Source organism: Oreochromis niloticus, linkage group LG3 (genome assembly GCF_001858045.2).
Source record: "Oreochromis niloticus isolate F11D_XX linkage group LG3, O_niloticus_UMD_NMBU, whole genome shotgun sequence".
Classification (NCBI taxonomy): domain Eukaryota; kingdom Metazoa; phylum Chordata; class Actinopteri; order Cichliformes; family Cichlidae; genus Oreochromis; species Oreochromis niloticus.
Window position 1 is genome coordinate 24,262,114 of NC_031967.2, and position 27,528 is coordinate 24,289,641.

At 39.1% G+C, this 27,528-nt stretch overlaps 1 protein-coding gene across 1 annotated transcript; it reads left to right on the top strand.

The window, feature by feature from the left end:
• Positions 1 to 564: 564 nt before the first annotated feature.
• Positions 565 to 27,346, top strand: LOC112845302 (titin-like). The gene is made up of 4 exons (XM_025904740.1): positions 565 to 714; positions 907 to 1,173; positions 26,429 to 26,546; positions 27,016 to 27,346. The coding sequence occupies exons 1-4, from the start codon at positions 588 to 590 to the stop codon at positions 27,344 to 27,346; spliced, it is 843 nt and encodes a 280-aa protein (XP_025760525.1). The 5' UTR covers positions 565 to 587.
• Positions 27,347 to 27,528: the final 182 nt, after the last annotated feature.

Genomic DNA, 27,528 nt, shown 5'->3' on the forward strand with positions numbered 1-27,528 from the left:
CCTCCAACATCCAGTGAATACAGGATCAGCAGAGTTTCAGTGTCCCACAGTGGAGACTACAGATGTCGGGGTAGCAGTGACTATCTCTTAACAGGATGGAGTGATGCCTTCAGACTGACAGTTTCATGTAAGTTGGACCATGATTCATGCTGACATTTAATGTTTTCATGTTTACATCTGTCTTAACAGGAAAACTGTTACTGTAAACTGAAAGCGAGAGTTCAAGAACCGATAAGTGGGATCGATAAGCAAGCAGAGACTAATGATTCCCAGGACTTGGACTACTGGAAACCAGTTCTGTACTCCCATCCCTGCATGCAGGATTACTAATTACTGTTTGTGTTTTTAGATAAATTAATCAGTGTTTAAAGTGTGATCAGTAGTGTAACAAGTTTATTCCTGATTATGTTTGAATATTTTCTTATTTTGTTTCTTCAACAGCAAGTAAACCCAGAGCCACACTGACAGCACACAGTTCAATCATACCAGCAGGGGGCAGTGTGACACTGAGCTGCTCTGTGGAGGGCTCTGCTGGCTGGAAGTTTGACTGGTTCAGACGTGATTCAGTCTCTTCTAAAGCTCAGCTCATGAGAGGAAATGAAGCAAACAGAGTTATTAGTGTCTCACAAGGAGGTCTGTACCACTGCAGAGGAGGGAGAGGAGATCCAGTTTACTACACAGAGGACAGCAGTGACGTCACAGTTACAGAAACTCGTGAGTTTAATTATTTTATTTCTGCCAAGCTGAGAGAGGTGATTTTGTGTTCTGTGCTAACAATTTTATTCAACAACTGTGAGTTTATTAACCCTGAGATGAGAGACAACTACAGACAAATAGAAGAATTTATTCAGTCTTTTTTATCTTCATGTTTCTATTTGTCTCTAACTGGATATTTTCTGTGAACAGTTCCCAGTAAGCCCACTGTGACCCTGCAGCCATCCTGGACTCAGATATACAGCGGTGAGACAGTCACTGTCAGATGTGAGATTCAGGGAGGTGAAGGAGCTCAGTGGACGTATGAATGGAGAGCAGCCAAGTTAAACACACCTCCAACATCCAATGAACACAGAATCATCAGAGCTACTGAGTCTGACAGTGGAGGATACAGCTGCCGGGGCAGAAGGGACTATTTCTTCTCAGAGTGGAGTGATATCATCACACTGACTGTATCATGTAAGATCTTTCATCCAGAGTATCTAAATAAGGAAAAAGCACTTCTTCTTTCTTACAGCTTTATAACTGTCTTTCATGTTGGTCAGTAAAATGTTTAGTTTTTATTCCAACAACAAAAACCTGAACAGCAGCTTTTTATTCACAGTGAAGAGAACAAAACATATGAGAGTAACTTCTCTGCTGTGCAGCTCTAATACATGAAAGATGAAATGCAGAACAAATGCTGAATCTGTCTCAGCTGCTCCACCACATCCACTAAGAAACATTAAATACTGTGATTGCTCTTCTGTATTTTGCTGCATATATGGAGGGTTCAGGTTTGTGCAAAGTGATTAAAGAGTCTGGTCTCATGAGCAACACATTCTGTGTCTTTTTTCACTGAATGAAAACTGAACTGCAGACTGAAATATGGCCTCATTGTATTGGACGCTGGTCTGTGCTGGTATGTTATTCATTCAGATTATTGAGATTTATCCTCAGATATCACTCAGACATATTACACTGAGGGATTTTAATGTGTGTATGCATCTGTATCACAACAATGAAAAGAACCTAATGACTTCGTCTTGGAGTGCATTAGTGTGAGAACACTTTTTTATTTTTTCTCTATTTTTTTTTAAGTTTTCAAATTCAGAAATGTTCATTACACAATCCTGCTCAGTCATTAGGATTTGGATAACTTAAAGATCTGGAAATGTTTAACTTTTATAGTCATCTGTTGATTGCTTATAAGTAAACTTATCAGTAATGCTTTAAATTAAGTATAGCATTTAAAACGTATACTTTAAAAAAAATACAGCAAAGTAAATATGAAAATTCACAGTGCTGATCAAAATGGGTATGAGAGTGGTACAGAGTGCACAGTTTGCTGATATCATCCATCCATTTCTGTCTAATTATTTAAAATGTTCTGATTCAGTCATTGACTTTTGTTCATTTTCTAAACTGAACTGCAGATAAACCAAAGCCGAAACTGAGAGCTGATAACACAGCTGTTCCAGTAGGGGGCAGTGTGACCCTGACCTGCTCTGTGAACTCATCATCATCATCATCTGGATGGAAATACTACTGGTACAGAGATGGAAATTACTCTGAAGCCCTGACCACACAAGATGCAGTTTTCCACTCAAATGGACAAATCAGTGTCTCACAGGAAGGACTCTACAGGTGCAGAGGAGGAAGAGGAAACCCAGTTTACTACACAGAGGACAGCCAAGAAGTTCACATTAACACAACTGGTGAGTTTGGATTCAGCAACAATGTTGAACAGATTGATGATTGAGGACTGCAGATTACCACGAAGGCCAAACAGCATATATCTCATGGTAACCTCTTTGGCATTGTAATACTGTTCTTATTGGAAATGATGAACATGAATAGTCATGTAAAATGTGGAGTCTAGTGTCAGGAATGTGATCCAAGGAGGGGAGACTAGGTGGGATTATGAATGTGAAACAACCACTTTCAGCAAATCTCCAAATCAAAATAAATTCACAATTAGTTCTGTAACAATTCTACAAGTAACACTGCAAGTAGTGTAGAACAGGAGTCACAACATGAAACCACAGAGCAGAGTCATGCTGACAGTTTCTGACAGGAAACAGAAAATCTCAATGTAAACATCAGTTTTTGTGTTTTTTATATTAAGATTTCACATGTTTGACATATTTATATAGTAAAAGTTTGTAAAGCAGATTTACTGAAGTCAACATTTTGTGTTCATTGTGGGGAGTCAAATCATTTAAACACAGCAGGAGTTGATTCAAAGTGATTTCTAGTTGAGGGAAACAGATGAACTGGATCTTTTTCAAGAGAATTTTTATAAACTGATCTTATGAAATTTAAAATATAATTAAGATTTATTGTTTGTTGTTACAGTAACTGTGTCAGGAGCTGACAGCTCTTCATCTCCTGTGTGGTTGATTGTTGGACTGGTTTGTGGAGTCTCTCTCATTATTATTCTCCTGCTCTTGTTGTATCGCTGCAGACAGTCCAAGTGTAAGAGCCTCTTCTTTTCATGCTGTATTACAGAGTTTATTTATTACATGGACTTTAATTATTTACACATATATGTGAACTCTTATGGAACAATTCACATCACAAACATGTGTAATAACATTTGTCTCTTTCACAGATTCCTGCTTCACCAGGTTGGTAAAATACTTTTTATTATTATTTTAAACAAACATCAGTTACTTTTGAGTTTATTGTGTTTATTTCATATTTTAGGTGGATCCAGTCTGAGAGTCACAGTCCGGGCTCCTCCACAAATCATGGAGTCAACCAGAATGAAACTCATGGATACAACTCTCTTCATCCTGGTCAGCACTTAAACCGATCTTTATTATCATTATTAATATTGACTTTTCATTCAGTCTCCATTAACAGGAACATTTCTTAGGTTCAGTTTGTGCTCAGCAGTTTTTCAAAGAACATTTATCAAAATCCAGTTGGACAAACATCCAAATAACCAACTGACTACATGCACAAAAGATCAGAAACAAACAGGATTTTACAACCTGATTGTATCTTTAACTCGACTGAAAGAATCCACAAATGTTATTGTTTCATATCAGAACAACACAAACAGTAACACCATGATGGGTTCATGCTCTGAAAATATCTGATAGTCCTGGATTTGACTTAAACACGACTAATAAAAATCTTTCTTTGACTGATGACATTAAAATGAAACTCTGACTCTGGTTTCTTTTCATTTTCATGAAGGTGATGCTAACCTCTATGAATCCATCACACAAGAGGAAGACACTGGAACTGGTACAGTTTATATTTAGAAAAGCTCAGAGCAGCTAGAGATGCAAGAAGCTTTTGATTGAGACTAACTGCATGTGATGTGTTTACAAACATTTTTATATTTCAGCAGATGAACCGCGAGACATCACATACTCTCTTATTACACTTCAAAACTTTGAAAAGAAGAGTGAGTACACAAAACACTCAGTGTAGAAATAAAAGCCTGGAACATTTTTAAAGTGTTTAAAATGTTTTAATTATTTTCATGTATCTGATCATCTTAACAGGGAAGCATCATAAACCAGAGCAGAGTGCTGTTTACTCTGAGGTGAAGACGGGAGCTGCAGGTACAGTCACAACAGTCTCATTCAGTGTTTGTACTTGAATGTGTCATCACATCATTATATTGCAGGTAATTATAGGTCAACATGGAGTTTAGTTATTCACTTACCAAGCTTAGCTACTACATACGACCACTACACATCAGCAGAGTTGAATCTTATACACATCGAGGGCCGTTCAGAGTTTAGTGTAAGTTTGTCTGCTTCATATACAGAATGATATTGTTATTGTACAGTATGGTATTGTCCATCTATATGTCCCCAAACTAAATAGTTTCTCTCATGTTTTTACTCTGTAGTAATGTTCTTGTCATCATATCTGTGCTGAACAAATGTGTCCTGAGCTCTGACGTCTCTTTTAGAGGACAGTCTGATGTATGCTGAGGTCAAACAGCCCAAAAAAGAAAAAGCCAAGAAAAACAAAGGTGAGCAAAGTCTGCCATCATCTCCACTGAATATTGTTCAACATGTTTATCTGCTCTTAAAATGTAAATCTGTTTATTTTAATATTTATATTTATGTATTCATTAGTTGGTTAATAAAATCTATCATACTCGTTTATCTTTGCATTAGTGGAGACATGAAGTTTCCTCCTGGTTAATGATATTATTGTTTTCAATGATCTTCTCTTCATTCACAGGAAAATCAAGTCCTGCAGCTGATGCAGCAGTTTATTCTGAAGTCACATCAGGAAGCTCTCTCAGTAATTCTGCTGCCATGCAGGCTGATTTATTCTTCACATTATTAAATGTCTTCAGCTCATAATATCTTTACTTGTTGGAAATCACTTTGTCTTTTTGTGCTTGTCTTACAGGTCAGTGAGGAGAGCTGTAGCAGCAAAGCCAAGAAGAAGCTTTTTATGAAGCCACTCTTGCTCCTCTGCTCCCCAAATATCAGACATGCTCAGGTTTATGTACAGTTACAATATTAAATCATTATATCATACAGTTTAGTATAAAACAAATGTAGGTGTATTCCTATTTAATATTCATGCTCTCTATATTCAGTTATATTTCTTAAAGATTTTGTAATAAACCTTGAATGTATCTAACATGTTCCAACAGTGGTGAGAACAAAGTGTGAAATATGTGATCTTTAGTATCTGACAGCACAACTTAAAGTCAGTGTTTGCAGTGTTTCACAAGTAAATACTGATATGGGACCAACACAAACTTTAACTGTGTTTGTCTAAAGATTTCATACATTATATAAATAAGAAATATATGATGGGCAGTGAATACATTTGAATATATGAATACATGTGTTTTATGTATCTATTTTGTCTCTGATCTTTTTATTCATTTATTGTTAGAAGGGAAAAAGTAAAATCTTTTTAAAGTTTAACTTTTAATGTTTATGTTTGATTTTTTTTTTCTGTATGAGATTATCCACAAACTAACAACACAAACACGTAAACAGTTTGCATCAGCGTTGTCATGGAAACCTGAAATAAACAGATGTGAGTATGATTTGCAAAGTGGTCACTAAGTACAGAGCATGACAGCAGTCTGCATGTATCTGACACAGAGGACTGAAGCAGAACATTTACAGAGAGAAGCTCTCTGTGTGCTGCTGTCACAGGATGCAGTCAAAGGAAAAGAGAACTTGTACATGTGGTAAATCAGCACGACTCAGAGAAGTAGCAGTATTATAATTTTCCATAACACTCACTTTTGAGCATTAACTGTTCACACAAGAATTTATTAATATGACACAAATATCAGAGCTAAAAATCCAGACAGGTTCAACAGAGAACAATACAGAAACAAAACATCTCTTTGACCCTGCAGAGTCTCATTCTTTAGTCACAGTAAGGTGAGATACTGTCAGGAGGAGGGCACAGGTCAGGGTCCTGCTCAGTCAGGTGTATACTTAACCAGCTGGGTCGAGCTAGCTTGGCATTTTCCTCTGCAAAATCACCATAAACACTGCTGATCATGTGCTCTAATAACTCAACTGTATGTGCTGTAGATGGGTTTCCCTCTTCACTATCAATCATGCACTTGTCTTATAAAGTAGGAGAGCAACAAGCACACTGGTGACTTTTTTGTCCTGTCACCATTTGTAACTAATTTGTTGACCTTCAGTTATTTTAGTTTCCAATAAAATCTCATTTTTAATCACGTTCTGATGTTATATGGTCTGAATGCAGTCCTGTGTTCCTGTTGATTTAATTAAGCGGTAAATGCAAAAGTAACAGCATGTTTTATGATGTATTTAATCAATTATAAATGCAACAATGATGTGATATGTTGTAACTTTTATTTATCAAATACCAGACAGTTATAAAATATAAAGGTACATACAGAAAGGATGATCTCCCCCCAACCCTCCCCCTCCCCTGGTAATTGGAAAGTAAATATACTACAGAAAGATGTGTTAACCCACACACTTAAAAAAAAAAAAATTAATTAAAAAACCAGCAAGGTGCTAGTGCTAATCCTTGTAAATTAATATTAACATTAATGGCTACTTGCTCCTCATTCCGAGTAAATACTAGAGTATCTTAAATGAAGTAATCTTTTGAGATGGGACAGCAACTGCTGGTAGAAACAGAAGAGTTTGTGCACAGTCATATAATAGACTACAAAGAGATTTCTCTAGCTGGTAGTTTTAAGTATTTAAGCAATGGTTTCCAGTGAACAACGACTCTATCAGACGAGCCTCTGAGGGAAAATTTTATCTTCTCCACTTTTAGGAGAACGACTCAGAGAAGCTCATGTGGAGTTCTGATTCCCATTTCATCTCAGCACTATGGAAAAAGATTAAGTGGGTGGAGAAACTAGTTTGTAAAGGTAAGCGATGTGGACCTTTAACAGGGTATTAGCTTTAAGAACCAAGTCTATTCTGGTGGGAGTTGGGATATGTGGGAATGAAGTTGAGTGTTTTTTTTTGCAAAATGTTGCAGCTGGAAATAGCGAAGAGAATCAGATTAAAGCGAGAAACAAATTGATCGAAAAATGTTCCAGCAACAACTGGGTTGGAAGATAAGCTTAATGAGGGTGACTGTAAGGCATCGCATGCTAAAGCACATAACAACGAGGATCAGGAGGCCTCTTCGCTCTGGCACCAATTGGTTTGAGAGGACGTGCACCACGATAATATTTTATGCATGTTGGATGCCCAATAATAACTAATTAGATTGGGCAGCACTAATCCTGCTCTATCCCTATAGAGAAGCGAGCGACTAGCCCTTGGACGTTTGCCGGCCCAAATGAAAAGTGAAATAGCTTCATTTACAGCTGTAAAAAATGATTTAGGAAGATAAATGGGCAAACACTGAAAAACATTTAGATATCTTGGTAATACGTTCACTTTTTATACTTTGAATCCTACCAGCTCGGGACAGCGGTAAGTAGTTCCATCTTTGTAGATCAGACTTAACCTTTGTTGTTAGTAAGATTCTGTTCTCACATTGTTCGCAGAGATGGTGTAATTGCAATGCAGAGATATTTGAACCCTGAGTTGGCTATTTTAAAGGGTGTAGTTGATGTAGGTATGTCTGCAGCCATTTGGTTAATAAGGAAGTATTCACTTTTGGAAATGTTAAGCTTGTATCCAGATAGGCGTCCAAAGGAGTCTAATACTGCCAAATGCGAGGGATATTTGATAAAGGATCATTAACATAGAGAAGCAAATCATCTGCATAAAGGGACACCTAATGTTTTATATCCCAACTATCAATCACTCCGAATCCTTCCACCATCTTTAAAGCTGCTGAGAGTGGTTCAATCGCTGATGCAAATAGTAACGGGGATAATGGGCACCCCTGTCTTGTTCCCTGAAAGAGTGAGAATGGAGCTTTGATTATTTGTGCAGACAGAGGCACACGGAGAGGAGCAGAGGAGTTTGACCCATGAGACAAAATTATTATTAAAACCAAACTGTCTTAGGGAAAAGAGGAGATAGGCCCACTCTACACTATCGAAGGCCTTCTCGGCGTCAAGAGATATTATGGCTTCTGGAATGTTAGAAGATGTTGAAGAGAGGATGACACCGAGAAGTCTTCTTATGTTGGAATGTGAGCGTCTTCCCCTTATAAATCCCGTCTGATCCTCTGAAATAATTGAAGGCATGATCGATTCTAGTCGCCGAGCTAAAATGTTTGCGAGAATTTTTCCATCCACTGGGAGGAGTGATATTGGTCAATAGGATGTGCAGTTCAATGGGTCCCAATGGGTTCAATGGGAGTGATATGTTTTAACAATATACAGGAACACATATGTGGAGTTCCAGATTACTTACAGATTTTTACTTAAATCTGACTCCCAATACTCCAAAGACCTTCACAAATATACAAGTGATGAGTGTTAATAAATGTAATGTATAAAAAAGCAAAATATTGTCTCACATGGTTGATTTCATCATTTCATCATTGTGTCAGACATAAAATCTTAGGCTGCTGACACAACACCTTTATTCTGAAAGTGCCATCATAAACAGATGACAAATGAAAGGAAAAGTGTGTCAGTGAGGTGTGTGTGCATCATGTGCCTCCAGAACAGCTTCAGTGTTTCTTGGCATTGATCGTAAAAGTATCTGAAAATCTGATCTAGGGATGAACAGCATTACTTTAGAAAAAAGCCACTTTTACTGACTCACAGTGACTTTTCCCTGATATAACTGGACCCTAACATGGCATCAAAGTCCCACAGCCCAACTACACCCTCAGGGTAGAGGTCAAAGGTCAGGATATACATGCTTGTCATGACGCCATTTACATAATTCTCATTCTGCACAAAAAAGCCTGAAGAACAGTTTGTTGTGATTTATTCAGATGCAGTTTAAGTGCTCCTAGCTTATATAGTTACACTTCAAACAGATTTACTCTATGAAGCACTCTTGCTGCATCCTCACCTGCTGGAGAAAAAGGACATTAGATTCATCTCCAAACCAGCACATGTGGGAATTAAATGAACTGAAAGAAGAAAAAAACATTAGAAAAATGGAAAGTTAAACGTTTTTTTTTTGCAGGGGTCAATAATGGTGGTGTGAGAGGACTTTAGAGTTTTTAAAGGAAACAGAAATTCTGCAGCGACTCTGAGGCTGAAAGACAAACAGTATTTGGAGTCTGCTGTTACCATTCCAGCTGTGTAGGTGGCAGTAATACAACTTTATACTGGTTCTCAGCCACTAATGAAAAAGAAGAAGTGAACTTTTTACAGCTCTTCACAGCTTACTGTTATTAGTGTATTTTTATGTCATTTGATCAGCAATAATTTCGTTTACTAACATGTTTGAAGTGTTATTAGTATTATTGCTTATTGTAATTATTGCTGTTATTAGTGTAATGGCTTTAGGACCCAGGGGATCAAAGGGAGGGATCAAAAAGGAAGTAGAGGCAGGTGCTCTTCTTCTTCTCTCCTTTGTTCTGATGTGAGAATGTGGACTCTGGTTGTGGTTTTGGAAGATTTGGATTTACAAATATTTGGAGTGTGAACATATTATGCTGAGAAGATCTGGTTGCATTTAAGTGATCATACTGTCCTTCAGCAGAGATTCAAGGTCTACACTGAATGTTTTTTAAGTTATATATTTAATTAACTTTGATGTATTTGATGTTTATTGCATTCTGTTGTTGTTGTTGTTGTTTAGTAATGATTAAGAGGACATTAATGATGTTGCACAGCAAGCAAGCAGTTAGCTGAAGGTATTTGGCTGTAGTGTTTCACACTGTCAGGTATGCTAGGCTGCACATGTGATTGTATCACTGTTTTGTTGTCTCACTCTCTAGTTTGTTTTAGAGTAAGGGTCGTATTTTATTTTAAAACTGATTCTTTCTTTATTCAGTTTGTCTTTATGTCAACTGGGCCAGGTGCAATATTAGCCAAGTAATATGCAATCCCTGAGTGGGGACTAACAGATCATAGGAATCGGCCTTGCGTAAGTGTTTATGATGCACTGATTTGCTGTGTCTAGTATTTTGTTCTAATTTGTTTGCAGTGGTCCCAATTATTCCCTTTGGGAAACACTATAGTTAAAAAAAGAACCTGTGAGCTTCCTGCTGGTGAGACTGAGTTATCAGGTGACATTGCTGGCATGTTGCACCATTAAAGGTACCGAGGGGTCATTGGTGGCCTTCCACTGTGATTTTATTGCAAATGCTTTTAATAATAAAACTGTACAAAGATTTGCTGATACAGACCTGCTGTCTCGATTATCCTGGACTTATAACTAACTGAAAGTTTGTATGACTACACTCGTACAAACATCCTGCCAGTTAAAATATTACCCTATAGGATCAAGGCCTTAGTGTCTGTGTGTTTTTGATCACTACATTAGTGTATTTTTGTTATTTGATCAGCAATAATTCAGTTCATTAAAGTGTTTGAAATTAGCTGAATGACTGAATCACAGTTGAAAGGTTTTGTTTGTTGACCCTGAGTGTGATTATTGTGCTACTGTTACAGCCCCATTTCTGTTTTACTTCTCAGCACTGCCATCATGTGTCTGAATACACTGTGCACAGTCAAATGTAATAACCTCAGTGAAAGATCTGATAACATTTAATGTCGTTGATCAGCAGGGCAGGCTGTTTTTGACCTGTTTGCCTTTTTGAATAAAACTCTTGAAATTCTTTGCAAATGGAAAATGTTATTTATTTGTGATGTAAAACTTTTAATGGTAAATGGCCTGTATTTGTATAGTGCTTTTACTAGTCCCGCCTAGGGACCCCAAAGCGCTTTACACACCCAGTCATCCACACATTCACACACTGGTGGAGGCAAGCTACAGTTGTAGCCACAGCTGCCCTGGGGCAGACTGACAGAAACGAGGCTGCCATATTGCGCCATCGGCCCTTCTGGCCAACACCAATAGGCGGTAGGTGAAGTGTCTTGCCCAAGGACACAACGACCGAGACTGAAAAGCACTGAAAGGAAAATCTAATAAATTCAGATCTGCACAGAAATGCATTCATTATGTTTTATTCAAGAGGCAATATCAGAGAGTATTACAAAATTAAACTGCAAACGATAACGTCTTTACTCTTCTGACTGGCCTACATGTGTGTGAAAGACTGTTGGTGGTCACCATCTATTCTCCCACAGGCTTATTTTTATCCACTGACAGGCCTCATGGTTTCTGGTTGAGCCACCATGAACAGAGGAAATGCAGCCTGTGGTTTCAGCCTGAAGTCTTCAGTGTAGCAGATGTTGTGTTTCATGTTATCAGCTCACAGTAGAGAGTTAAGATAAGACTTTATTGATCCCACGGCAGAGAAATTTGTGCGTTACAAAAGCTCAGGTACAGACAGCAGAAGAATACAAAGGATAGAATATAAGAATATAAAGATTATAAAGAATATAAAGTCAAGAAATACAAAATAACTAAGATGATACACTATATACAACGGTAGCTGAGGTTCTATGTACACACATGCACAGTATGTGTTATGGATAGAGGGTTGTGGAAATATGCAAGTAATACATTTCAACTATTCTGCTGCTACTATTACTATATAAGTGATAGATATCTATAAGTATCTATAAATATAGACATGTGCATGCAAGCACATGTAAAAATACACATGCATCCATACACACTAAATCTACATACACACACACACACACACACACACTGGTTAACAAGGAACGCAGACAAAGAGCACAGTGGAAATTTGACCTGTCTGCATGACACATGTTTATATGATGTGCCTGTACTGGAATAACAGTGATAATTATCAATGCTACATTAAGTATCTCAACACTGTTAAAACAGACAAAAGTAGCATCATTGTGGTGATGACAGAGTATGTGGGCATCAAGAGAAGCTGTGAAAAGTTGTTCTCATGCTGAAAAGCAGAAAAGAGTCTCTGCATGAACATGCTGTAAATATTCATTTATCTATATAAAACAGTCTCTCGCTAAAGAAAGAGATTATTTAGTAAATTCAACATCATCGTTCTTCACTGACAGAAAATCTGTAAATGAAACCATTATTTGCACCAAAGTTAATTTATTCAAAGCTAATAACTGAAAACAAAATTACATTTCTTCATATTTTTGCTCAGTGTTTAAGAAAGGTTTTATGTTCCACACACTGTGGGAAATACTGTGTTAATATTTGTGTGTGGTATAACTGTTAGTGATGACATAGCTGCAGCTTTTCTCTACCATCTCTGCACTTAGAAAAAACAGTGACTTCATTTTTTCCATCAGCCTGCAGAACTAAACTGAGGAAGAACAATTAAAGCTAGATATGAGCTGCCTTCCAGATCACATGCTTTAGCCCTGATAGCTGACAGCACAGGCAGATGATGAGGAGACTGTGAGACGTTAAACAGGCAGAATACAGAGCTCAGAGTTTTAAAAGATCAGCGTTCTGGTTTGTTGTTCTCAACGCTTCTTAAAACATGAGAAAATATTTACTGACCAATTTTTTCATTGAAGCCCTTCATTTTACTATAAATAACACCTTGATGTGTAAATTGTGCTTTGATTGCTAATTTACTGTTTATAGTTATTAATGTGAAAAAGAATGAAAAAGGATGACGAGTCGGTCCTTTTATGTGCAGGTAAATGAGGATGGAGAACAAGTGTGTCACCCTGAGCTGCCTGTACCAGCTGTGTGTGTGTGTGTGTGTGTGTGTGTGTGTGTGTGTGCGTGTGTGTTTTCCAAACTTAAAGCTCCTTTTTGTAACAATTATACACACACATCGCCTGCACATTTGAGTTTACAGAGACTATTTCGTGTGTGTGCAGTGATTGTTGTATTAATCCTGTGAGCTCTGCTGTGTTTGTGTGGAGTTGTCCACTACAGAGATACGGCCTTAGTTTGTCAGGAATGTTTGTTCTGTTGAACTATGTGGGAAACAAGGGTGTAATTATTATTGCTGCTTTTACAACCACAAGTCAGAACGGTGCTCTTAAGATGAGGCGAATCTATGACACCATGAATATATCAAAATGCTGGCTGAGAAGATGACTCTCAGTCTGCAGAAGAAGAAAACTCCAGCAGGATCAAGATCCACAGGACACGACAATAAAGACAAAACTATGACCTGCAACGTGTGTCGCTAAGCAACAGAGCACCTTTGTATATCACAGAGAAAGGTAGGAACACAAAACAGGAAAGAAGCTTAAATGTTTGCAGTGGACAGGAAATGTGAACACGTCACACAACTGCTGTGGTCAAAGCTACAGGAGCTGTTTGAGGTTGGTGTAAAAGGAAGGAAGCACAGAGAGGTGATAGAAGGAGGAGCTGAATATAAACTCTGGTCTTATCTACATTAAGTGCAGCTTCTCTTTGTTCTGCATTTATTATCAATGCAAAGTCGAACACTTTGAGATTAGATGCAGATCAGCGTGCAGGGCTGGACGTGAGGATGGGGCACTCTTTGCTCTGTTTGCTGGGGTTATTCTGTGAGTACAATACACACCTTTACTGTTTGAATGGCAGCGATGAAGGAAAATGTTTCTCACTGGTGACAATTACAGTGTATCACTGCTTTAACCTGTTTACCTGACAGCTTCAACACAGCAGACTAGTGACTGTTTAAACTGTTGCATACATTACATTTACTGTTCACACTTTTTAAACATTGTTTGAGTTTTAATGTTTTTTTTAAAGATTTCGTCATGTTTCCAGCCTGTTTGACAGCTGATTGAAACACATAAATTAGGTGATGAGTAATAACTGTGCAATCTGAAGATTTACCTTTAAAAAGCCTCAGTTTATATATTTATTGTGATTTTGTCAGTTGTATAATGTCTGATGATGTTTCATTATTTCAGTGCTGAGTACAGTCATCCATGGAAACTATGAAGGTGAGAAATAGTTTTTCTTTTATTTATATCATATGTGTTGTTCTTAACTAGTATTTAGCTTCTCCTGTGTTTTTCTAAATGACGTCCTCTGTGTTATATTTTGTATCATAAACCAAACATTTCATTGAGATTATTGGTTAAAATGTTAATATAACCATGTTAAGTGTGTGAGCACTCAAACACACACCCACGATACAAACTGTATATTTACTGAAGAGCTGTGGCTTCATACATGTGGATTTTCTTTTCATGTTTATCTGATCTGAAAATATCAACAGTGTGTGTAGTGCAGATTATCTCACTGAGTTATGTTGTTGGCATGTATGCTGGATTATATAGTGGGATTTTTTTTGATTACCTCTTGGAGTTATAAAACACTGATGACAAATTAAAGGAAAATCCAATATCAAACATGGTAACCAAATGCTGCTCTGAGCTCAGCATAGAGTTTGTTACCTTCATCCCTCATTTGGTGTTTTGATTGGAAGCTGTCTAACACGTCACTCCAAAGTCTCTGTAGATGTTCAGTGTGTTGAATTGTGTGGCTGCAACTCCAACTCCAACAGATGACTCACATTATTTAAAATTTGCATCAAACATTCAGAGCATCAATTTTATACTTTTGATCTTTTTCTAAATGACAGAACTTGGAGTGAAGGCCACTCTGACAGCAGACAGATTAACCATACCAGCAGGGGGCAGTGTGACACTGACCTGTGATGTAAAACACTCTGCTGACTTTGAATATGAGTGGTTCAGAGAACCCCGTTTTGACTCTAATCAGAAGACCACAGTAGCTGGTGAATCAAAGAGAGAACTTGTGACCTCTGAAGGCGGCATCTACACCTGCAGAGGCCGTAAAGGGACAAATTCAATCACAGAAGAAAGTGATCCAGTCATCATTCAGAAAACTGGTGAGTTTAACATTTTAATCTGGATTAAAACAGTTTGGGTCCTTCAAAGTTTGAGAAAACTCACTCTAAAAAACTGGTCATGTAAAAAGTGAATGATGTGACCTCATCTTTTCTCTACAACGAATAATTATTTTTAAATATGTGAAATCTCTTAATGCAGCGTTTGTGACCTTTAAATTGTCTCCGAAAATTTTGTTCTACGTTTTGTATTTAATTAGTGGATAAATCATTGAACCTAATACAGCTGATTAAAGTTATTGATCTGAACTGTGCAGAAAAGAAAACATCAAACTTCTTCATCCTGTAATGTGATGAAAGATGAGGAATTACACACACACACACACACACACACACACACACACACACACACAAACAAACAGATTACACTGTAATCTGTTTGTTTGTTTTAAATATTGAGTGAGATTATAAACCTGTCTTCAGACGAGTGTTAGTGTTTTTCTTTGATATGCCATCAAAAACATTTTCACTGTAGAACTGTGTGATAATATTTCAGCTAAAGGTGTGGAGGAAGAATTTCAACAAAGTTACTCTGAATACAACAGATTCATAACGATGGAGAAGATCTGTGGTGAAATAAAATTAAAGGAGGATGTTTGGAGGAACAGAACAACTTAAACTACCACAAGTCAGAATGATGCTCTTAGGATGAGGCGAATCTATGGCACCATGAATAGTCCTGAATATGTTAAAACACCAGCGAGAGGGAAGTAAAACTCAACATAAGACACAAGAAACAAATGACCACCTAAATAAAATGTTACATTAAAATTACCACAATAAAACAGGAAGTGTAGATTAATAACTGAACAGGGAAACAGACACAGTAATAAAGTTAACAAATGGGAACTGACACAGGAGGATGAGACAGGAAACACTGATGGAACAAATGAAACTCTGAGACTAAATTATAAGAAGAACTAAAGGCTCTAAAAATGCTCAAAAATAAATAGAGATCTTTAAAAAAACAAACAAACTGCAAACATGAACAAACAAAAAATTCAACCTCAAAAGACTCAGAAACACAAAGTCAGAACCAGGATCACGACACACTCCAGACTTATATCCTCTTTAGATTCATCAAATATTCTCACAATTGATGTTTTTATGGTAAAACTTGAAATTAGAAGTTCTCTAATATGTAACTCCACTAACTTTTAGTTGTGTTGTGATATTTTTTCACTTTAATTTACATCAAATGTTTTTTCGTTTTGTTATTGTTTTTTTATTTCTTTATTACAGGACATGGAGTGAAGGTCACTGTAACAGCAGACAGCACAACCATACCAGCAGGGGGCAGTGTGACACTGACCTGTGATGTGAAGCACTCTGCTGACTTAAAATATGAGTGGGTCAGAGAAACCTCATCTGCAGTGAAGTCCACAGAAGCTGTTGGATCAGATAAAGTGATCAGGATCTCTAAAGGAGGAAAATACCAATGCAGAGGATGGAGAACAGACAAAACTTCACTCATAGCACAAAGTGATCCAGTCATCATTCAGGAAACTGGTGAGTTTAAACATTTAATCTGAAAGTAATTTATGGACCTGTCAAGCATTTAATAAGGGCTAATAAAACTGTTTCTCATAATGATAATAATAATAATAATAATAATAATAGTAATAATAATAATAATAATATTAATAATAATGACTGACACGTGTGTGGTTTGCTATTTTCAGGTATGTACTACAGATGTGAGCAGCACGTGTGTTTTCTGTATATTTTGCAGTTACTGGGTGATCAGACCTCTGTACTGGTGTTAGTGACTCAGTCCTGGTAGAAAACTGGTCACAGGTTTCATTGACTGCACACAGACACTCAGACATGGCAAAGCTCCTGATAAGCTAAGACATGGTCACAACCTGTGAAGCAATGAATTCTTTAAACATTTCATTGATACAATAATGGTGCAAATAATGTGTGAAATTCACATGTATAAATGACCAATCTTAGCCAAGGTAATGAAAGTTTTACTTTAACTTTCTTTCTGAAAATAATTCATATTTATTTACCGCATCCCTCCACCTGAACAATGTCATCATAAGGTGATAAACACAGCTATGTTTCAGGGGAGGGGCACCAGGTCAGGGCTTGGCCTTTCCTGTCAGTAGATTTAGAGTCAGTCAGGTGAAAACATCCAGTTTCCCACTCCGACATCTCCGTTCTGGGTATCAGGCTCCCAGCCTTCACCACTGCATGATTGTGATTTGGTATAAAATTATGTTACTTTTATTATCCCCCATAAATGACCTGACAGGTGGGGCCATAAATGACTTTTTCATATAAATGATCATCACCTTGAGCTCCATTCTGAAAATAAATATGGAAATAATAGTGAATGTTTTCATTAATGCAGTGTTTGCTCACCTTTCCTTGTTACTGGAAACCACTTCATCCCCTTTTATGTATTTGAATCAGTGGATAAATGCTTGAAATGAGTTCAGCTGTTTTAAAGTTATTGATCTGAACAGAAAGGTGAACATAAAACATTCATTTCAGATTTCTGCATCTGTTTTTGTTCTGTTAGGATTTCAAGCTGCAAACTTCTGATTCTTGTTAATCGGCCTTTTTATAGAAAATATTTTTCTTTTCCATTTTCAATCAGCCAGCAGGAGGAGATTCAGCTACAGGGATGATCAAAATGTTCATTCCCTTTGTGACCTAACTGAGAAATTTTACTTTGGAAAGTTTCCAACAGGATCGATGTGAAACTGCAGCACAGCTGGTCTCAGATATTCACTGGTGAGACAATCACTCTCAGATGTGAGATTCAGGGAGGTGAAGGAAAGGTGTGGAAATATGAATGGACAGCACCCAACACAAACAGCCCTCCAACATCCAGTGAATACAGGATCAGCAGAGTTTCAGTGTCCCACAGTGGAGACTACAGATGTCGGGGTAGCAGTGACTATCTCTTAACAGGATGGAGTAATGCCTTCACACTGACAGTTTCATGTAAGCTGCTCTACAATTCAAACTGAAGTTTTCTGTTTTCATTTCTACGTCTGTTTAAACTCAACATCAAGAAACAATTCAGACCCTCCAAGAAACTCACTGTGCAAACAGACAAACAGCTGAGTGCACTGTGACTCTGAAATAACTCATTTAAAGGGGAATGAAAGGCGATGACAGTTTTAATGAATAAATAATAAATCAGGTGCATCTGTAGTGTAGTTTTCAAGTAAGACAGATCACCTGTGTCACAGAGCCACAGTGAGAGCAGAGAGGACAAACACAGCAGTGATACCAGCAGTTCTTCAGTCTGTCTTTCAGTGAGGATACAAATACCAAGACACAGTTTATGAAATTTGGTGGAGCCAAAGAAAGAAGCCGTTTAATTTTACTGTGGATGCAGATTCGTTTTTAAAAACTGCTGACAAATGTTTTTATTAAAGAAAAGCTTTTATCACTCATGTTTAGATTTTCATCATGTTTCTTGCATTAAGGCTTTGTGTTTCTGATAGGTTTGTAGCTTGAACCTATTCGCTGGAACGTTGAAGGCAATGTGATTACACAGCAAGCAAGACACGAGTAGGCAACATTCTTTATGTTTCACGTGCACGGGAGAGAACTGGACAGGCGCCGTTCCTTCGCTTGACCCCAGTTGCTCTCGTCCGCTCTCCCGTAACACTGCTCTTTTATTGTGGTTACATGAATATGCATAGGTTCATTAACATATGACATAGGTATACATGTGAACAAAGAATACCTTGTGTGTGGGGGTCAAACTGTGACCCCAGGAAGACTCCCCAGAGCCGTCCATCTAAACAAAAGGCACTTAGACTAAAACAGACATAGATACGTTTATCCTACCATAAAACAATAAGACAAGGTATGGCCTCTCCCATGCTCCTAACATGTGGGTGTGAAAGTCAGAGAGCTCTGGAATGCACACAAAGCTTGCAGACTATTAAGGATCAAACCTCTACCAATCTACACCTAATTATAAAACTCTAAGAATATATAAGTAGATATTTCTAAGCATAAATGACAATCACAATACAAATCTATCATTTCCCCCCTTTTGGCAATTATGCTAGAAAAGTACCCAGTTATGATCACGTCATGTCTGACAGTGTCAATGCAAACATTTTTATACTCAGCATATGTAAACGTACACAGTTTGACAAATATATTAGCAGTTATCCAAGTTCTTATTAATCTCATCCAATGGTAACCTGCATCCTACAAGCAAACAGATGAATAGTTAACGGTCAAAAGAGAAATTAACATTTTCAAAAACATCCCAGCTCGGTGGTGCTCCTCCGCAAGACATGTAAATCACACGTCTCTCTGCAGAGTGGTTTAAGTTCTGCAGGGCGTCACAAATGTGTCTTCCAGTTGTTTCCATCACTGTTCATAGGACCAGAGTCCAAATGTATGTAGAATAGACATTCAAACATACCAGTTGAGTTTGTTGTTTGTCAACATGGGTCTCAGCTATCTTGAAAGCTGCAGACCTCTTCAGCACTCTAGTTTTATGGCCTCTGCCAACCCCCATCACCTCACTTCAGGCCTGTCCTGTGGGGGATATTTATGACTCCTCCATTGTCCATCCTCTGCAGGAAAACCCTCTGTGGAAAGGGTGTTGGATTCAGTTATCTTACTGCTGTTATGATCCCAGCAGTCTTCAGTGTGCCATCGTATACACAGTACAGTGACACAGCATTAGGTGATGTTCATAGGAAACTGCTGACATCACCACCATCGCTTCTGGCTCCTGTGCTTCTCACAGAATCGTGATGTCATCCTTGAACTCCCCCTGCGCTGTCGGTGGAGCTTGGCACGCTCCCCTCATCCTTCAGGTGCCCATCTGTCGTCCACAATCTCCTCTGTTGGCCTCTGGAAAGCCCCCTTGGCACAGCTCTCATTCCAATGCAGCTTCGTGGTTCTTGCTGTGGCTCCAAAATCTGATCCCATGATGGGCCCCACCCAGCTCGACCTTTGACCTCAACCACTGCCTGGACTGTCAGCTATGCCTGGGATGGTTCTTGTTTCTCACTGGGCCTCTGAAGATTTCTCAGGAGATTCCTTTCAGCAATACTTTAACTGCTGCACCTGTATTTCCTTGCTAGGAGGAAAAACTCCTAAAGCATGTCAATCATCATCAAACCACATTCTTTAGTTCAGTGAGCTTCATTTATGGACCATCAAAGCCTCATCTGAACATAGATGCACCACTTGCATAGGTTTAATACCCGTAAATGAACTGTTAATCACACAAATCACTGCAACAATCTTAAAAAACATAGTTTAGAAAACATAGAAAAGATAATTTCATGTAATTCTGGACCCCTCCTCTTGACGCATGGACACTCCCATGAGTCAACTCATCAAAACCAGATTCCTGTCGAAAAGGAAAAGGTTAGCTAGATCATGTCCCAGGCAACATCAGGGCATCTCCTCCGGAGTAGCTCCATAACCCTGCAATAAAAGATGTTAGTGTGTTTTGCACAGTAAGTGTGCTCAACATCTGGCACCGCCTGGAGCCATCATACACACCATCATGGCCTGGAAAACAAGATCTGGAAGTGAAATCAAACTCCACACTTATAAACAATTGTATTATAAGAGTAATAAAGCATCAACAGGACAAGTATCATGTGCAGGTTTTCTCAAATCAGTAAACTACAATTATTACCATAATTTGCCTCAGACATGGATCATCCCATGTGCTCAGTTAACATTAATGTAATCGGTGACTTCCCTTAAGCAAAGTCACTCCATGTATTTAACACTAGGAGCTCAGTAGTGGCCAGCTAATGAGCCCCATATTAAACTATTCCATAAACACTGCATCTCTTAGTTGCTTTCTCATGTTACTTGTCCGTCTCTGCTGAATCCTCTACATGCACTCTTAGAAAAACAAACATTAGCAACACACATGGATAATCTTGGTGGTCAGGTACAAGTTGACAGGTTCCAGAGGTGCTATAAAAAGACCATAAAGTTAGCCATCCATAGCTGTGGAAAGAAGTAACACTAGTTTCAACACAGGAAATGTCTCACATGTTATTCACATCGTCAAAGTAACCTTCACATTTCCCCAACAACACAGCGTAACAGCATCACCAACTCATAACCTGTAAACACAGTTTTCTTCACACATGAATCCAAAAATCCTGTTGTAGAAAACATCAACCAGCTATCCTGGTATAAATCACATGATCAACTCACATGAAGAAATGTAATGCTGTAGAAATGTTAGCGCTGCGCAGGTGTATACACACTTTCTCACAGTTACCTCTGTGAGCAACACAAGGTAGTGAATAACACCCCTGGTAGATGCACAGACACAGAAAGTGGCATTTAAAAGGTTAAATCATCACGCAACCTCGAATGTTGTTGTCATCTTTCTGCTCCTGTAAAAAGAAACACACATAGATTCATCTGCACCTTTGTCAGGTGGGGGTTAACTTCGCACAGTGATGTCAGTCAGTCTGTCAGCTTCTGTCCGCTTTTACCAGTCAGTCAATTTTATTTTCTCTCACTCATTCATTCATGCATTCATTCATTCGTTCTTTGCTGACGGTGGAACTTATTGTCGCCTTTAGTTTCCACTTCTCAGCAAAATGACGTCATTTCAAAAAGAAAAGAAGAACTTTATATTGGATTATCTCGCTTAATCCTTTTTTGGGTAGGGACCTATTTTCTAATTGTCCCATATAACTGGCTTTCTCCAGAGCCCATTGTAATCTTTTGGAGAAACTCACTTGCAACAATTTTCTCGACGTGTCGTATAGCGCTTCTGTTCTAATCGTGCAGATCTGCTCCAAACGAGATCATCAAACAAAACTTTCAGTGCACTGTGAAAGTATCAAAATAAAAAGGCCTCGTTAAGTCATGACACATGCTCCTCATCTCAGGAGGGTAAATCATACCATTAGCATGATTTATCAAACCATCATACTAATTGGCAGGCTCAACTTCACAACAAAAGAAAAATCATCAGCTAGATAAATTCAAAACCAACCATCAGCCGCACAACACACAACATAAGCCTCATGTCTCATTAGCTATGAATTTTAATCCCCAGGACTGTACTTTTTACCCCTTTAGGCCACAGATTTTATTTAGTTTTCCTTTTTTCCCCTTCATCATAAAACATGTGACATGTTGTCATGCATTTCACAAAAGAAGTTTGTTCTTATATATTCAGAGTTGTGTATCTGGGTACAGGATTCACTCGCACATCACAACAGGAAACTCAGTGTTTTAGAGTCTCCACTCTAACAAACTCCAACACATCCCGTTCACTCGTGCTAGAATTCAGTCACCTTTCATTAATCTAAGAACCATCAACTAATTTGCATATCAGCCATTAATCCACTAAGATGACAGGACAACAGAAATGCATGTTCAAAATATCATCACAAAAATAGAATTTCCCTCATACAGTAAATTACTTGTGCTGCATCAATCAGGCAGAAAGCATCTCCCAATTTACTATATTAACAACTAAATTTATTGTCTGATCACTGGTTGGTCAAACCAGAATCTTTTTTTCCCACAAAAGTTAAACTGTTGTCCTGCAACCTAGAGAGTTAACTGTCAGCATTGGATAAATTCAGCATTTGATAACAAGTGTCTGTTAAATTTACATTATTTTAGCACTGATGAGAGATAACAAGCTGATCTTCATTGCATGTGTGTTTGTGTTATTAGGCAGGTTTAATCAATGTCTGTGGAGCTGCATCTCCAGCAGGGCATGTTCTTAAAGCTGCCTTTCCTACACACTTCTCTGCTATTATTTGATCATTTTGTAACCAATGTGCTATGAGTCCACTGGTCTTTGCATCACACCAGGTGATAAACAGACTCACATGCTCAAGATGCTGTCTAATCTTCATGGGCTCTCTTTTGTTTGTGTTAGTAGGGTTAATGCATATTCTGCTTGTGTGTGTGATTTTGTATATGTTTCTTTTTGCAGTGTTTCAGATTCCTTCACAATTCTCCACTTAAGCAGTCAGTTTTCTTTTCCCCAGGTTGGCTAATCCAAATTTTGATTTCCCACATTAAACAACAGCATTCCTCTGTGTTCTCACCTGCTCTCACTCTGTTGTCCTCTCCCACTTCAACAGTCCAATAGTCGGCAGTTCTTCTTCAGCTTTGTCCTGTGTTCCACTGTCTCTTCTTGCCATTTTACTCCAAAGGCGGCAAATGTCAAACTCCAACAGTCTCCTCAGTTCTCCTCAAAAGTCCTTTTCACAAGCACAGTGACTTTGCAGCTTGTTGGAAACACAGTGTCATTCATCCAATCAGTCAGGATGCTGGTTTGCTCTTCTTTTCCGATGCCGTTTGTCCACACTGCTGCTGCTTGCTGGGACTCTTTGCTCAGGACTTGCTGCTGTCTCTTTATCTGCCATGTTATTGCTCTTTGGAACTGCATTCCTTGTCTTCAGGGAGGAGTGAGAGCTCACTTGTGAGGATGAGGGACACATGGAGCTGTAAATAAGTTAGCCAGAAATTGCAGAAATTGGCCTGAATGTTTCCAATGATGTCCAACTATAACTTTATTCCGACTGCTGCATGGGGAAACTGATCCAGGTCTGCTTTTCATCTGAAAGTGACACACTGAGACATTTCCATTATTATTATCACTGCTTAACCAACACACAGAACTCTCCTTTCTTAAAAGCAGAAAATGAGATTGTAGTTGTTCTTGGCTAATAAACACAAAACCTTTTTCCTATTATTTTCCATCCACAATGTAGATTTTGTCTCTTTTTTACTCTTTTTTTCTTTACACTAGCTGGTGACCTGCAGAATCACCGCTCTCACAATTTGTGACAATTACGTTTACACAGCGCACACACACACTGCGACGTCAGGCACATTCACACTCACTTTTTTTTCCATCTGCATAAATAAATCATATGGCTGATGACATGTGCCATGGTGATCCATAAGTATGATCACAAGTTTATCTAGTTAGTTTTCAACCCAACAAAGCAAATAAACAAAAACATGATGCTGATGCTATGAACACTCTACACATATGAATCAAGATCCAGGAAAACTGCTGCGCATCTGAAAGAAGAAGCTGAACTCACGGATACGCTACATACTCGAGTTATCATAGTTCTCTTCCCCTTTCTTTGATGAGTTCTCAGCCAGCTCCTGATCTGATAATGTGTAGCTTGCTCATCAGCTCAGAAGAGACAGCAACACAACCTCACACAGTGGTTGCGTGCTTTGCCCACAGTGGCAAAGACTTACATTTTCATATTCAACTCAGCTTCTCCATCATGTAGTTTTCAGCTGTTTCACACAGGGTTCAGCATACTAGTTGTTTACATAGGTGTGCTCTATATCTCAACAATGGCTCATATTAGGATGACAGTTTTCAAACAGGTCAAGTGCCTCTATGCACGTAATTAGGTAAAATATTTACCTATTTTACTTCATCTCATATGTCATTGTACTGTATTTGAGCAACCTTAAGTTTAATGCAGATTACTGTTAACAACTGGTCAAAGTAATGGTCTGGAGCACAGGCCGTTGTTGATCAGGGAAATCATCTAAACATTTTGTGTCAGCACGGGGTGGGGGAAAGCCATTCACCAGAGCATATCTTAACTGCTGCTGATGTGGGCTGGCCTTCTCCACACGCTTTCCAAGGCTGCTGTTTTCCTGAAAACTTCTAACATTTGAGATTCTCCCGTGACTAGTTTACGCTCATGACAGTTATGAGAATATAAATACCTCGCACTGTTGGGAGTAAATTCTTGCAAAAATGTGTTGTCTCCCTGTGAGGCAGTCTTACTTGCTCGGGAACCCATGATAACAACAATCGTGTCACAGACCATGCCTGCTCCGCAGCATTCACACAAACACAACAACAACAACACAAAATATCTTCGCACACAAACAACAAAACTAGGCCTATTGTCTCAACGCAGTCTCACACAGTGGCTGCGCGCTTTGCCGCACTCAGTGGCAAAGACTTACATAACAGTGATCATGCGCTTTAACGCACACAGTGATGAAGACTTTCAACTCAGTCTCACATAGTGAATGCGTGCTTCGCCGCACACAGTGGCAAAGACTTTCAACGCAACCGCACACAGTGGATGCGTGCTTTGCCGCACACAGTGGCAAAGACTTTCAACTTACTCGGTGTTGCGTAGCGTGTACTAACAGCCTCGAATCCCGCCGATCGTCATTCATCGAGGAGGAAAGACAGACAGCTAATCCACAGGAACTTCCTGGCTGACGTCGGTCTTTCAGCGTGTCTCCTCTCCCCTCGGTGAATGTCGACTCCAGGGATCCGGCGTCGAAGGACCAATTAATGATAGGTTTGTAGCTTGAACCTATTCGCTGGAACGTTGAAGGCAATGTAATAACACAGCAAGCAAGACACGAGTGGGCAACATTCTTTATGTTTCACGTGCACGGGAGAGAACTGGACAGGCGCCGTTCCTTCGCTTGACCCCAGTTGCTCTCGTCCGCTCTCCCGTAACACTGCTCTTTTATTGTGGTTACATGAATATGCATAGGTTCATTAACATATGACATAGGTATACATGTGAACAAAGAATACCTTGTGTGTGGGGGTCAAACTGTGACCCCAGGAAGACTCCCCAGAGCCGTCCATCTAAACAAAAGGCACTTAGACTAAAACAGACATAGATACGTTTATCCTACCATAAAACAATAAGACAAGGTATGGCCTCTCCCATGCTCCTAACATGTGGGTGTGAAAGTCAGAGAGCTCTGGAATGCACACAAAGCTTGCAGACTATTAAGGATCAAACCTCTACCAATCTACACCTAATTATAAAACTCTAAGAATATATAAGTAGATATTTCTAAGCATAAATGACAATCACAATACAAATCTATCAGTTTCCCTGCATGAATTAAACATCTCTTTATAAAAGTAGACCAGTGTTGCATTCTGGGAAACCCAGCAGAATTTGCAACTAATGAGCATCATATGCTGCACCTTTATTCAGCTTTATTCAGCTTTATTCAGCTTTTTCACCTCATATAAGCTAAACCAAATCCTCCAACATGGCCTCATTTCATTTATCTTATTTTAATGTTGTAGCCAAATCCCAAAGATAAAGATTGACATTAATGAACACTGATGTGGGTGAATAGGCTCGGTGTAAATATGATGCAACTCCCTTGACTTCCCACAGGAATAACAGACACCATTCAGTGTAGTGTCACTTTAGAGTATTAAAGGAAAATGTAGAGAGGACACAAAACATCTAAAAGTAATTTGTATATCCAACATTTGTCTTTGAATAGATGAAGAATAAATCAGAGAGAATCTGTAGTGTAGTTTTGTATGAAGACAGTCTAATGTGTCACATGCAGGTAAATATTTTGTGTTTGGTGCTAGAAGCTGAATGACTGAATGAATGTGTAAAGTTTGATAATTTCTATAACAAGGTTCTTCCTGAAGCAAGTGACAATCTGATGAACTTTTTCCTGTAAACTACAACAGCAAGTAAACCCAGAGTCACACTGACAGCACAAAGTTCAGTCATACCAGCAGGGGGCAGTGTGACACTGAGCTGCTCTGTGGAGGGCTCTGCTGGCTGGAAGTTTGACTGGTTCAGACGTGATTCAGTCTAGTGGTGTGCGATACTGCATATTTTGGTATCGATCCGATACCAAGTAAATACGGGCCAGTATCGCCGATACCAATACTGATACCGATACTTTTCAATAAATAAGGTGGATGCCTCATTGAATTGCTAAATCGCAATTAATTTTCATGACCTTAAGTGCTTTTTGTGATTTTTCCTTTTGTATTATTTATTACTTAAAATCCGGGACATAATTAGGAGAAATAATTAATTTATAATTAAATAAAAAATGCTTTATTATTATGGCGGCTGTGGTCTGCAATGCTGCTGCAGGTGAGATGGACTCACCTTCATTGCATCTACAATCATGCCTCACCGGCTTAAAACCTGTGCGTTGCTTGTGCTGTTGTTGTTTTTGGTGTTGATGTGTACAGCTGGCAGCAGGAGGGCTGCAGCCGTTTAATGTAGGCTACTGTTACAACAACCGGGTGATCACTGTAAGGGTGGACAGCGCGCGGCTCGGGGTGAGCTGGAGGCTGGCGCGCCAGCGGGACCTGCCAAGTTGGAGATGGAGGTCGAGGTGCGCGGGGGTCCTGCCTGAGGGCGGCATGCTGTCCGCTTCGGCCGTCTGCCCAGCTGCCTCTGAGCCCCGGCTCACTTCCACTCCTGCTCCGCCGCCTCTGCTTGCCATATGGGTGGCCATCAGGCCAGCTCCCGTGCTTCCACTGGAGGCGCGGGCGACCGCCAGAGTGGACACTTCCCCGTCGCTGGGCCGGGACATGGGGCACCGACGGTCCGGGCCGATTCCCTCGCCTGCTCGCGGGGTGGGGTGAAGCGGGCAGGGGGGTATGTGGCAGGGCGTGTTCTGCGATGCCGCTGCAGGTTTGGTGGTGGTGATGTGTACGGCTGCCAGCGGGAGAGCTGCAGCAGTTGAATGTACTATTACAGCAACCGTGGGATTATTGTAAGAATAAATGATGCGCGAAGCATGAAAATGCCGTCGGGTCTGCCGTGG

What these genes read in the sequence shown, in the direction of transcription:
- LOC112845302 (XM_025904740.1), top strand. Translation starts at nt 588, where the DNA reads ATGAGAGGAAATGAAGCAAACAGAGTTATTAGTGTCTCACAAGGAGGT. An exon ending in CATCACACTGACTGTATCAT is followed by an intron (nt 1,174 to 26,428) that starts GTAAGATCTTTC and finishes AAACTACAACAG; the next exon opens with CAAGTAAACCCAGAGTCACA. An exon ending in AAGTTTGACTGGTTCAGACG is followed by an intron (nt 26,547 to 27,015) that starts TGATTCAGTCTA and finishes GATCACTGTAAG; the next exon opens with GGTGGACAGCGCGCGGCTCG.